The sequence below is a fragment of the Gobio gobio genome (assembly GCF_949357685.1).
Source record: "Gobio gobio genome assembly, chromosome: 1".
NCBI classification, from domain to species: Eukaryota; Metazoa; Chordata; class Actinopteri; order Cypriniformes; family Gobionidae; genus Gobio; species Gobio gobio.
Genome location: NC_137097.1, coordinates 12,864,036 through 12,877,206, shown reverse-complemented (window position 1 = coordinate 12,877,206; position 13,171 = coordinate 12,864,036). Strand labels below are relative to the sequence as shown.

The window sequence follows — 13,171 nt, the reverse complement described above, 5'->3', positions numbered from 1 at the left end:
TTTTGTTGATTGTCATGAGTGCTGCATCATAATGTACAGTGAAAGACCCACACAAAAGATGTTCAACTACATATCTTTGATAGAACCTTTTTACAAATCACTACAATGCCTTAACATCATTATTAAAAGTTTGTGAATTTGAATGTCATAAAAGCATAAAATTAATTTTGTGTGGTGTCACCAACTCCACAATATTGAAACAAGCTATTTCTGGAGCTTGATTAAAAGAATGCTTTGTTTATATTGTGGAGGAGGTTTAAAGCTATTAAACTTTCAGGATGTTTTAAGGACATTTTTATTTCCCATATCATGATCCCTTTAAAGAAAACATTTTACTCTCCATTACAATTACATTCATTTAATAATTTTAAGTCATGTGGTCAAATACAGGATCTTAAATGTTATCATTGCGGTATAAATAGCATCTTGCCAGTTTCATTTTCCACATAAGTTTATCATTTAGCATACGTTTTCCCATTCAAAGTGATTTTCATGTAACAGACATAGGAAAAATTTGTTCCATAAAGTAATAATTTTACATCATAAAATAATCCAGTACTAAACTGAAATGACAAGATTCAGACATTCACAAGGGAAAAATCAGAAAACCACTGAAACTGGTGTAGCTGTTGATATCATCATAAACCCAGGTGTTCTCCCAAAGTTGTGTATATATTTGATCACTAGCCTCCAGTGTGAGAACAATACCATTGCTGGCATTACCATTGGTGACTGGCTTCCAAGAAAACACAGAGCATTGGGGTTGACCATTCTTGAAGAGACTGGCGGCCATTCTGGTTCCACCATGAGAATGAGCATAAAATCTGAAGTAATAGACTCCTTTCAATGGTGCTGTGAACATACCTGTATATATACATGTACATGCTTCAAAAAATGTCATCATATGGGAACAAGATTATGAACTGCATGCCACTCTTTCTCCATTATGTCTCTTTGCAGTACTTACCAGTATTGGAGTCATATGCACTTCCGATATTACTGAAAACTCTTTTGTAGACTAGAGTTTTCCGAATACCAGTGGGCCCAGTGTGTCCTAATCCAGATTCCAGAAGTCCAGCTGAGAAGGCAACTTTTTTGCCTGTAAACAAGTGAATAGACTGATTTTAGTTCTTTTTTCATTGTCATCCAAACCATTAAAATTTACAAAAAAAAAATTGTTTTAATTAAACGACAACAGGAACAAAATGTTCTTTTTACTTGCCTTCATTCTCTTTCTGTAAATCAACTACTGCGCTTTTCAAAGCTGTTCGGAATACACATTACACATAATGTTAAAATGTAAATAATGAATTTAAAAAGATGTACAATGTAGGGTTGTCATGACAACATAAAGATGTCTTATGATACTATACCAGCTGAAGTATCTCGGTACCATGCAGTATTGTGTTAACTCATAATTCAAAAATACAATACATTCATAAATACATAGATGTAAATGAAAACATGACAGATTTTCCTCTGAATACTATATTAGAATGAATAACTGGCTACTGTTACCAATCAAATGAAATCAGTGTAGACAAAATACATCTAAGTACTGAAGTGGCACAGTATTAATGCATTTACATTGCAATTACAATTGCATACATAATGTTTCCATACATGTAATTGCATACAAAAGTTCACCCAAAAATGAAAATTGTGTCATCATTTACTCACCCTCCAGCTGTTCCAAATCTGTAAAAAAATATTTATTTTGCTAAACACAAAGGAAGATATTTGGAAGAATGTTTGTAACCCAGCAGATCTCGGTAGTCAGTGGCTGTAGAGATCTGCTTGGTTACAAACATTCTTCAAAATATCTTCTTTTGTGTTCAGCAGAACAAAGAAACTCATACAGGAACAACTTGAGGGTGAGTAAATGATGACACCATTTTCATTTTTGGGTGAACGATCCCTTTAAATAGTGTACCTGCTGCACATACAACATTACTTAAAGTAGTAATGTATTGATTATACTACTGTTTAAATGAGCCAGTCATTTGAAACTTTAGTATTGTGATACCCCAGAATGACAATTAATCTTCAATAAAATGTAATCAGATGTAACCTTCCACCTTACCTGCATTCTCACACAGTACTTTGTTTAATGTTTCTTCTAATTTTTGTATCCTTTCCTCCATGTTTTTAAGCTTCTCAGCCTCAGTATTAATGTCCATGTTGCAGACCCCACCCTAAAGGCCAATTAAACAGATGAGAGTAATCTATAAAACAGAAGAAAATATAGACCACAGAAATGGGGTCCATTAGTCAAGTCCTCACTTGGAATGTATTAAACATTCAAAAAACACTGTTCACAAAAATCAATCCACATTTTTTTTTATTAGCCATTTCTTTGTCTTCACAACACTTTACATCAATAATATTCAACACACTGTATACACTGTCAGTATTACCACATTTCACACATTCACAGTTATAATTTTATGAGATTAGTCCCTTGGGAAATTTGTTGGAGTAGAGAATGTGAAGTTGTTGAACTCTTTTGTTTACACACCATAGGATCCCACTGCCATTGTAATATTGTTCATGTTTTGACATGCCCTGACATTGTGCTTTTTTCACTTGCATACAAGCAGCTTTGGAATCTTCACTTTTGGCCCCTGAGGGGGATCAACAAAGAGATGCTGGGATTCCAGTGCCAGGACTCCCTCCACTAGAAAAAATAAGGTCTGTATTAACCTTCTTCGGTCTAAAATAACTGAAAATAGTTACATTTTGAATTTTTGGACATGTACATGATTCAGATATGTTAAAGGATCAGGGAAAAAAGTCAAACTTGCTGAAAATGTTTGTGATTAATGAAATTAATCAGAAAATGCATAATGAAATGTGTCTCCTCAGGCGATAACAGCAAAAAGAAAACTTGAAAGAGAATACCAGGGCTTTTTAAAATCCAAGTTATGTTTAACGTTTCATAAATAAAACACCAGTGTTGTAGGCAGGGTTTTTACCTGTTGTAAGGGTGGATCACCTACAGTGGTTCAGGCTGCCGAATGACTAAAGAAATGTTATCAGCAAGATGATAGAAAACGTCTCAGGTTACGTATGTAACCTCTGTTCCCTGAGAACAGGGAACAAGACACTGCGTCCTAGAACACATTGGGGAACGCCTCAGCGTGACAGGAGTCTGTAGCTACTATCGAATCACAGCAATCCTATTGACCGGCACCAGCCCATGAAGTCATCAATGTGCAACCAGGAAGTATATAAGGGTGCCTTGCAAACACACATTCATCTTATTGTCTGAAGGGACTGTTTGGTAGGCAGGCCCCGATGCATGGCAACGAAACGCAGTGTCTTGTTCCCTGTTCTCAGGGAACAGCTTACATATGTAACCTGAGACGTTCACTTTCGAAAGTGAGGGGAGGGGAGTGCATGCCCACTGGCAATGACAACTGTCAGACCAAGCAAATTCAACTGAAACTGCCCAAACCCCTCTCCCTCTGGTCACACTGGGCTGTCAGTGACAGCATTCCCTACGGTCATAGCCCAAGCAATAAGCCTCAAGAGGAACCTTAATGCACTCAACATGAGGTCCTACACAGGCTGCTCAAAGGCCTGGGACCAACCACTTCAACATAAGGGGTCCTTTTAAGGGAATATGGCTAGGGGACCCGAGGGAGCCCCAGCCAAATCACTACTCGGGGAACATATTCACCTGCATGCCACTAGGGAGGCCTGACCTGGTGCCCCTTATATTGGACATTTCGGTTTGGCCAACCCTGTCTGTTCAGAACAGAGCCTCTGGACACTGCCTTGGTGAGGCATCCAGACTGAGGGACTGAAAAAATACTAATGCTGAGAGCTGATATCTGTTCATCTGTTCAAAGTAACCGAAAAACCCAGGGACTTTCCCCGGAGGCCTGGTGAGGCCTTACTACCTGATAGCAATTCATACCAGCTGCCAGAGCGGCCATACTTGGGAACTCGCCTTCAGGGAGGCCTAGTGAAGCCTACTACCTGACAGCAAGCTTTCAGGGAGGCCTGGTGAGGCTTTCCACCTGCCGGCAATACATTGCTAACTGTCAAGTGACTGAGTTCACCCTCAGGGAGGCCTGGTGAGGCCTGCAACCTGATAGCCAGTCAGGCTAGCTATTTAGTCAGAGCTCACCCTCAGGGAGGCCCAGTGAGGCCTAATACCTGCTAGCAATGCATGCCAATTGTCACAGTGATTGGGACCCGGAACTCACCTTCAGAGAGGCCTGGTAAGGCCTACTATCTGTTCAAAGTAACCGAAAAACCAGGGGACTTTCAGGGAGGCCTGGTGTGGCCTACTACCTGATAGCAAGTCATACTAGCTACCAGGGCATTACATACGTTTTATTTTTATTTTTACTCCCATTAGATGACCCTAATCTACTTTCAAAAATTTAATATTAAATGCCTTGTCTCTATTTTAACATGGAATACTGCTTTAATTGAAAAATTATTTTAAAATATATTAGAAAAAAAGTATTATTTTCAATGGTGGAAAATAGATAATCAAAATTGTATAAATATTGCATAGTATCGTAAAATACCCTCAAAATTCTAAATAATAATATAAATAAAATATTACTGAACAAAAATATATTACATTGGTTTCCCCTGGGGGGATTAAGGTAAAATGTCAAGGCTTTGGTCACTTTTGACCACGAAGGAGCCAAGTGTGACCCCTATGAGGGATACCAGAGGGTTCAATGGTGTGTCTTTGAATAGCGGTGTACTGCACTGATTTCGACACCGGATAAGGAGAAGCTCTACTTACTTTGACCAGATTGTGGTCTTCATATTTATGTCTACCGCAATAGCAAGTGGCTTAAGTCAGAGCAACTTTTCATTTGCTATGGGGGCCGCAACAGCGGAGCGGCCACCACCAAGCAAACAATGTTACATTCAGTGAAGGATGCCATTGCCCTAGCTATTCGCTATCTTCGCTTTTTTTTTTTCTGGAGAGCCACACTGATAGGACAAAATCAGTAGGAGAGCCATTTTTACCGCAAAGTATCAAAAGTTACATCCAGTCATAAAAAGCATGCCTGCTTATCAGTCTGTCATCCCTGAACATACAATATGCACTGCAATAAATACAACAGGTAGATAGATAGTGGGTATGCATAATATATTTTTAATGTAAACCTTCTTTTAGTGCTGTTAATCATGATTATTCACACATTTTTCTGTTTAAAACACGTTTTTAATATTTTTGTAATGTAATAATTTCACAGTAAATCACCAAATGAATGTAGAAAAAAACAAAGACAGTATATTTTAAATATTTATTCAATGGCATCTTTTTATGAATGAAGGCCAGTATTTTTAAACATTAATTATAGCCATTCAACATTGCTCCAAACTTCATTAGTAGTTAGTGCTGCTGTGACTTTAAGATCTGCCGCTGCCGAACATGACACGTATCTGGCACGCTGTCACACGTGTCCCATTTCCTCACAACTCTTTAAGTTCATTAGACGTTATTTAACTAATTTAAAATTGTTCTTCTGAGGATACTCGACACAACGCACAACGGACATTTAGGCATAATTCTGTGTGTTATAGTTTGTTCAAGAGTGAAAGAGAACTGGATTCTGGTGCGCTGTCTGTGCTCATGCTAGCGCGTAACACACATACACATATCCTAGTTGACAATGCGTATCATATGCACGTAAAACGTCTTTTTGCCGTATAAATCGCACAATAAATACAATTTGTGTTATAGATACGCATTTCATGAGAACGTGTGGATCTATAAGAACAAATATACCGTTAAAAGCTGGAAAAAGGGGGGCGCTAGAGAGCCTGAACAAGATGGCAGCATAGTTTGACGGCTCCGTACAACATCGCACATTAAACAGCTCCAGACCTTTGCAAACCTGGTCAACTACATAATACAAATAATGCCTAAACCCCCTGCACCAAAGGAGTGTGAAATCTTCTCGAATGCTCGCAAAACAAGCTCACGAAGCGCGAAGATATCATCTCCGGTCGAGAGTGTCAAAGACAACAGCATGGCTAGTGTAACCGACGTGCTAACTGAGCTTAAATCACTCCGCTCTGAGTTCAGCTCGAAGCTGGATGGAATAAACAACCAACTGGGGGAGCTGACGAACTCTATCTCGGTGATGGAGAATAATTTAGGTGAAATTAAACGAGATGTGACAGCTAATGAAAAACGAATAGAGGAGGCTGAAGCCCGCATAGCCGCTACAGAGGACGCGCTGGATAAGAGCGAGAGGGATCTGGCTAAAGCAACAAGGCGGCTTGCATACCTGGAAGAAAAGACAGAGGACCTAGAAAACCGCGGTAGGAGGAAAAATATCCGGCTGTTTGGTCTTACATTTACATTTACATTTATGCATTTAGCAGACGCTTTTATCCAAAGCGACTTACAACTTGGGGGAACATGAAGCGATTGGTCATGAAGAGTCGAGAAGCGCAATAAGAGCCTGAAATCCCGAGACCGTGTACATTGCTCAGTGTAGCACAGGCTAGAGTAGGGAGGGAAGAAGGAAGAGAAAGAGGAAAGGAATTTTTTTTTTTTTTTGAGGTTAAGTGCTCACGGAAGAGCTGAGTTTTAAGTTGACCTTTGAATGATGTCAATGATTCTGCGTTTCGGATGGCGTTGGGAAGATCGTTCCACCAGCTGGGAACATTGAATGAGAATGTCCTGGAAAGGGATTTTTTCCCCTTCTGTGATGGGACCACAAGCCGTCGTTCCTTTGCTGAGCGAAGGCTTCTGGTGGGGGTGTGGATTTGTAGAATGGAGTCAAAGTAAGCAGGAGCTGAGCGCGTGGTGGCTCTGTATGCAAGCGTCAGCGCCTTAAACTTGATGCGAGCAGCGAGTGGTAGCCAGTGCAGGGAGATGAAGAGAGGTGTGACGTGGGTCCTTTTGGGCGTGCTGCTGCATTCTGGATCATTCGAAGTGTTTGGATCGCACAAGAGGGCAGTCCAGCCAGAAGTGCATTGCAGTAGTCAAGTCTAGAAATAACCAGGGCCTGGACAAGAAGCTGTGTTGCGTGCTCTGTTAGGAACGGTCTAATCTTCCTGATGTTGTGGAGCGCAAACTGGCATGAGCGAGCTGTCTTAAGGCAGGAGCTGAGGGTAAGCGTCCTCTTTTGGACTTTATAACCGATATGCTTCCCCAGTGGTTGGGCATCGAATCCGACAGAGTATTCATACTAGAAAGAGCCCACCGTACCCTGGCCTCAGTTATCCCCAACCAGAATCGAGCCGTCCTCCTTCGCTTTCTCAACTATCAAGATAAACTATTCGTCTTATGCTCCACGAAACAACGGGACATTACACACGACGAATCCAAACTCGCATTCGTCCAGGATTTCTCCGCGGAGACGATCCGACGAAGACGGGAGTTCAACACTGTAAAAAAGCTGTTTGTGGACATGGGGACCTTCCGAGGATTTCACCTCCAACCATGTAAACTGAGAGTGCTTCACAACGGGAAGATCCAGATGTTTTCCTCCCCACAAGAAGCTGAGGAATTCCACCGCAAAATCTCGGCAAAATAGCCTAAACATGACCAGGTTTGAACTGAATTGAATCGTTTTCCATACCTGAAGAGGGGTGAGTGCATACATTTTTGTGCAGAAATCAGGCTCACCACTGGGCCTGATGGTGGCCAATTAAGCCAGGTAATGTTAGGCTCTACATCGGTGGGAAATATGAACAATCCACAGCAGGCATCAAACAGACTCTTGCTTTATCAGTAAATGTTTTTTTTTTTTTTTTACCTGGATGCTTGCTGTTAAGTGGAGTGAAGTGCCACCTAAGAAACTTAAGCTTTACCCGTTCTCCTGCACAGAGATGCCGCCTTTTTGTAAACAGATGTGCGCTGTTGACAGTTAGCTGTTACTTGCCGGTCAACTTGAGGGTGTTACGTGTTTCAATGGGGTTGCCTTGTCGTTTGGGGACTAGGCTAGGGTTTTGGGGAGGCGGGGAGGGAGTGGGTAGAGGGGGCCCCTCGTGCTCTACCCATGTTATATTTTTTGCTTTTATTAGTTTGTTAGTCTTATATTGTTTTTACTTTTACTTTATCATGGTCACACGAAACCAATGTAGCAGGCGAAACTCTGTATGTTTAGTACACTTAATGTAATAACGTTTAATGTCAGAGGCCTTGGCCACCCAATTAAGCGGAAGAGAATTCTTACATTCTTAAAAAAAGAAAAAGTAGACATAGCTTTCCTTCAGGAAACCCATTTGTCCAATGAAGAGCACAAAAAAATCAAGAGAGATTGGGTCGGGCAAGTTTATTTCTCTAGCTTTACTAGCAATAAAAGGGGAACCGCAATACTTATTCATAAAAAAATACCTTTCATATTTAAGGAGCAATATAGCGATTTTGGTGGCAGGCAAATACTTATCAAGGGGATGCTATATGGACAAGAACTGACATTGTTGAACGTATTTGCACCAAACGAAGATAACCCTAAATTCATGATGGATATAATTAGCCTATTTAATCAATATAATACAGACTTTGGAATAGTTGCTGGAGATTTTAATTGTCATATGGATAGTAACTTAGACAAATCTTCAACCACACTGTCTAACCCCAATGCTTCTTAAACTCTGAGATTAGCCTCGGCTGATGTAGGCCTGGTCGATGTTTGGAGAGAACTTAATCCCACAAGGAAAGACTATACTTTCTATTCGGCTAGACACAAATCATACTCCCGATTAGATTTATTTTTTTTACCCCAGGATCATCTCTCATCCATAGTTTCATGTGATATAGGGCCCATTCTTATATCAGACCACTCACCAGTCTACCTGCGGTTATCCCTACCCCAGCAGACCAATCAAACCAAACAATGGAGATTTAATGCCTCATTTCTCACAGACCTTGAAGCCTGTAAAAATGTTAGAAAATGGTTAGAGCAGTACAGACAGGATAATGCGTCCTCCCCTGTTACTCCGGCAGTGATGTGGGACGCGGCTAAAGCAGTAATTAGGGGCCAGTTGATCTCATACACATCTGCAAAAAAAAAATCAATTTTCTAAACAAGCAGAACAAATTAAGAAAGAGTTAATCGATTTGGAACAATGCCATAAACAATCTCCTACAGAGGAAAACTTGAGAAAACTAAATGCAGCCAGAACTAATCTTAATCTCATTCAAACAGAACATATTAAAAAACTTTTCTTCTTTACTAAACAGAAATATCATGAATATGGTAACAAGCCGAGTAAACTTCTAGCTTATCAACTCAAAAAAGAACGTGCCGAAAGCACAATAAAGTGCACACGTAATGCGGCAGGCCAGATGAAATATGATACACAATCTATTAAGTCCTCATTTCTTGATTTTTATAAACAGCTTTATGCATCAGAAAATCCCTCCGCAACAGATATCCACAGATTCTTAGAAAAAATATCCCTACCCTCTATCTCAGAGGATGAGAAGGAACAGTTAAGTGCCCCATTCACCCCGGAGGCAGTGTTACAAGTAATTAAGTCAATGCCCTCCGGAAAAACCCCAGGTTTGGACAGATATTCTGTAGAATTTTATAAGGCTTTCTGGGTGCAAATCGAGCCACTTTTCATGACCATGGTTACTGATTTTTTTGAAAATGGCGTTCTTCCTGACACTATGAAGACAGCAATAATATCTTTATTACACAAGAAGGACAAGGATGCTGCTGAATGCGCATCATTTCGCCCAATTTCATTACTTCCAGTTGACTTTAAGATATTATCCAAATTAATTGCACACAGGCTGGAAAACCTTTTGCCCCAGATTATTAATCCTGACCAGTCCGGCTTTGTGAAGGCACGCTATGCATCTGACAATATCCGGAGGTTATTAAATATAATTGACCACTCGTCCCTACACAACAGAACAGCCTTACTACTTTCACTTGACGCAGAAAAAGCCTTTGATAGGGTTGAGGGGTCATATTTGTTTGCCGTTCTGGAAAAATTTAATCTCGGTGAAAAATTTATTAGATGGGTCAGAACTATGTATAGCAACCCACAAGCCCAAATATGTATAAATGGTACCCTCACTGAAAAATTTTATTTGTTTAGAGGCTGTCGGCAGGGGTGCCCTTTGTCTCCATTTTCATTTAACTTGGCAATTGAACCACTCGAAGAAGCCATACGGGCTAATGAAGAGATTGCTGGTATAAATATCGGGAAAACAGAACAAAATTTCACTTTATGCCGATGATATAATTCTATACTTAACTAGCCCCGAGCAATCAATCCCAGCAGTATTAGACCTTATCACTAAATTTGGAACAATTTCAGGCTATAAAATCAATTTGACAAAGTCCAATGCATTATTAATTAACTCGTCAGTTTCGAATAGACTCAAGGCAATCTCACCGTTCACCTGGGCCCAAAGCAGCTTTAAATATCTTGGAGTGAATGTGGCTCTAAAACTTAAGGATCTCTACCTCATAAACTATATTCCACTGCTTAAAAAGATCAAAGAAGAATTAGAACATTGGAAAATGCTCCCCATCTCATTTCGTAATAGTGCACACTGGATAGACATAGAAGAAGAACTTTGTACTCCTATTTCTACAACCTTGCTACCATTCATTAACAACATTAATGCACTACATCAAATAAAAACGTATGTAGTTTACAACACTCTTTGGGCTTGGCAAGACACAAGTTCTGTGGGAATTTTGGTAAAATCTCCAGGCTTTCCCCCTTATCCTTAAATCTGGATCTGCCACCATCTATTGGTGGTTCCTTGTTCGCAAAGAGGAGAAGTAACGGTATACACCAATTCCAACAATTGTTTGATAAGGATACGCTCAAGTCCTTTGCTATTTTAATGTCAGAATATGAAATTCCTAAACAGGACTTTTATAAATACTTACAAATTCGCCATCTAATAAACACCCTAAAAGGGGGAAAACACCTATCTTTGGGGCTAACAAAACTTGAGGAGATTTTGGTAAAATCGACATCATTAAAAGGAAAAATCCCTGAAATTTATAGCACTTTGTTGGAACATTACAGCTCTTCATTGACCCCACTTAGGAACATATGGCAGCAGGATATGGGATGTGCTTTTGATGACGATCAGTGGGATACGAAATGTCAGAATGTTTTTTCCTCACTGTCCTGTAATAAAATAATCGAACAAAATTATAAATTCATGCACAGAATGTACCTTACTCCGCTCCGCTTAAGTAAAATGTTTCCTAATTCATCCCCTAGATGTCACCGTTGTAAAACATGTAAAGGGTCAATTATGCATGTTTTTTGGGAATGCAGGAAATTAAAACATTTCTGGAAGGCAGTACATGATCTAACTGTTAAGATTGTGAAAACCCCACTGGACTTTACACCAACACTGTACCTCTTTGGTACGGAATTGGACAAGACACTGGACACCACATGCAGGAAGAGGATTATCTTAATGTCGTATATAGCAAAGAAATGCATCTTGCTCAATTTGGAAACAACAAAGACCCCCATCATTCAATCTGTTTATACATATCCTAAATGAAACTTTAAGACTGGAACAACGCACATACGTCCTAAAAAATAAATGGGATGCCTTCAGAAAGATATGGGAACCGCTTATGGACCTCTGACACTACAATGTTTGGCATGTTTACATAACATTTACAAAGGTTGAACTGTGATCTGTGACCATGGACTGACTTGATTTAATTTGATGTTTTTTTATTTAATTTTTATTTTAATTCCTTCTTTTTTCTTATTCTTTTTTTTAATTATTATTGTTTATTATTATTTATTTCATTATTATTATTGTTATATATTTTTTCTCTTCTGTCTGTTATGTTAATAAAATGTTAAAAATCAATAAAAAGATAATTGAAAAAAAATATATATATATAAAATCTTTGTAAAAGAGCAGACACTTTGAATTTTTAATGGGTTATGTTATAGCCCTGCTTGTTTATGAAATGTATGTTGACTGCATGATCATTTCACCATATTATGTACTGCCATGCGAGCCGCAGCTTAAGCTGGTACGAGCCACGCAATGAGTAACACTGCCCTAGCCTATGAGCTTCGCCTCTAGAAATTAGGGCTCATTTTACCAGGGGGGTTGCACCCTTCAGGGCTTTGGCAAGAGGCGCCCCCTTGCAACCTGTATGTGATGCGGCAGGCTGGTCCTCCTCGTAAACATTTACTCTCTGCTGAGTTTTTTATTTTATGTTTAATTTTATTTAGTAAAATCAATTTATTTTATACCCCAAAACGAGGGGTAACACCTTACCTTTCCTAGTATGGCTGTGCTCTCACATTTTGACGGCTTGTGGCTTAGCAGATCTTGCACAGTTTTTAAATTAAACAATTTTGCAGTGGGTGCATTACATACCATGTGAAAACATTAAATGGATGCACAGCCTTCCGTGATTAATTTACAAAGATACTCTTGATCATCTGTTTGAAGGTTTAAAAAAACAAATGGGTAAACTTACCAATGACACATCATAAGATGAAACACATACATGAAAACAACTAATGTAAAATTAAACACTTACTTCCTTTTTCTTCCTCTGAATTGTGTTGAACAGCAGCTCTGAATTTTCTTTTACTTCTGCGTGTTTACAGAGAACTGAGGAAGTTTTTCATCAGACAATTTCACCAAAGCAAGTAAAACTGGTTTTAATGTTGATGTAATGAATAGCAGGCAAACAGAATGGCATTACGTTTCCAGCAAACGTATGGATAAAGTTTCAAAGGGGAGTGGACATGCCTGGATTCAAGAATTGTCACAACTAACTTTTTGTCCAAAAAATTATTGTGTGGTGTCATTATGATTATTTTATGGCTCCAGATTGAGTTGGAGCCTCCCCGATCTTAAATCGTAAATATCAAACATGTTTGATTCTAATGCTGCGTTCACACCCAACGTGAGTAGAGCGTCAAATCGCGTCTACCGCGTCTAGTTTGACGCGTGAACATTTTGAATCCATTCGCGCGTCCGCGGCGAATTGGACGCACATAGAAATCGAGCGTTTGAAGCTAAATAGATGCACGTTCAAGGCGCTCCAGGAGAAATATGTCATAAAACATCACTTTGCCTCTTTTCATTTTCATTAAAAATATATATTAAACATTAATAGCCACACAAATGTGGTTCAGGCAATTCCTACATTATCTTCACTGCATGTATATTTAAATATCCTTAAAAAATAAAGTTATGAACCTT

The 13,171-nt window shown here is 39.3% G+C and overlaps 1 protein-coding gene across 1 annotated transcript; it reads right to left on the bottom strand.

Annotated features, from left to right (window-relative positions):
• Positions 1-285: 285 nt before the first annotated feature.
• On the bottom strand, positions 286-12,610 carry LOC307126462 (complement C1q-like protein 4). Its single transcript, XM_079816976.1, has 5 exons — positions 12,501-12,610; positions 2,084-2,225; positions 1,223-1,264; positions 968-1,099; positions 286-864 (listed from the first exon to the last, which is right to left on the bottom strand). The coding sequence occupies exons 2-5, from the start codon at positions 2,178-2,180 to the stop codon at positions 587-589; spliced, it is 549 nt and encodes a 182-aa protein (XP_079673102.1). The 5' UTR covers positions 2,181-2,225; positions 12,501-12,610; the 3' UTR covers positions 286-586.
• Positions 12,611-13,171: the final 561 nt, after the last annotated feature.

Bases quoted from the DNA above. Each gene is read 5' to 3' on its own strand.
- LOC307126462 (XM_079816976.1), bottom strand. From the start codon at position 2,180: ATGGACATTAATACTGAGGCTGAGAAGCTTAAAAACATGGAGGAAAGG. The intron at 1,100-1,222 runs GCAAGTAAAAAG...ACTTGTTTACAG, and splicing joins TTTACAGAAAGAGAATGAAG to GCAAAAAAGTTGCCTTCTCA. The intron at 865-967 runs GTAAGTACTGCA...GTATATATACAG, and splicing joins TGCATATGACTCCAATACTG to GTATGTTCACAGCACCATTG.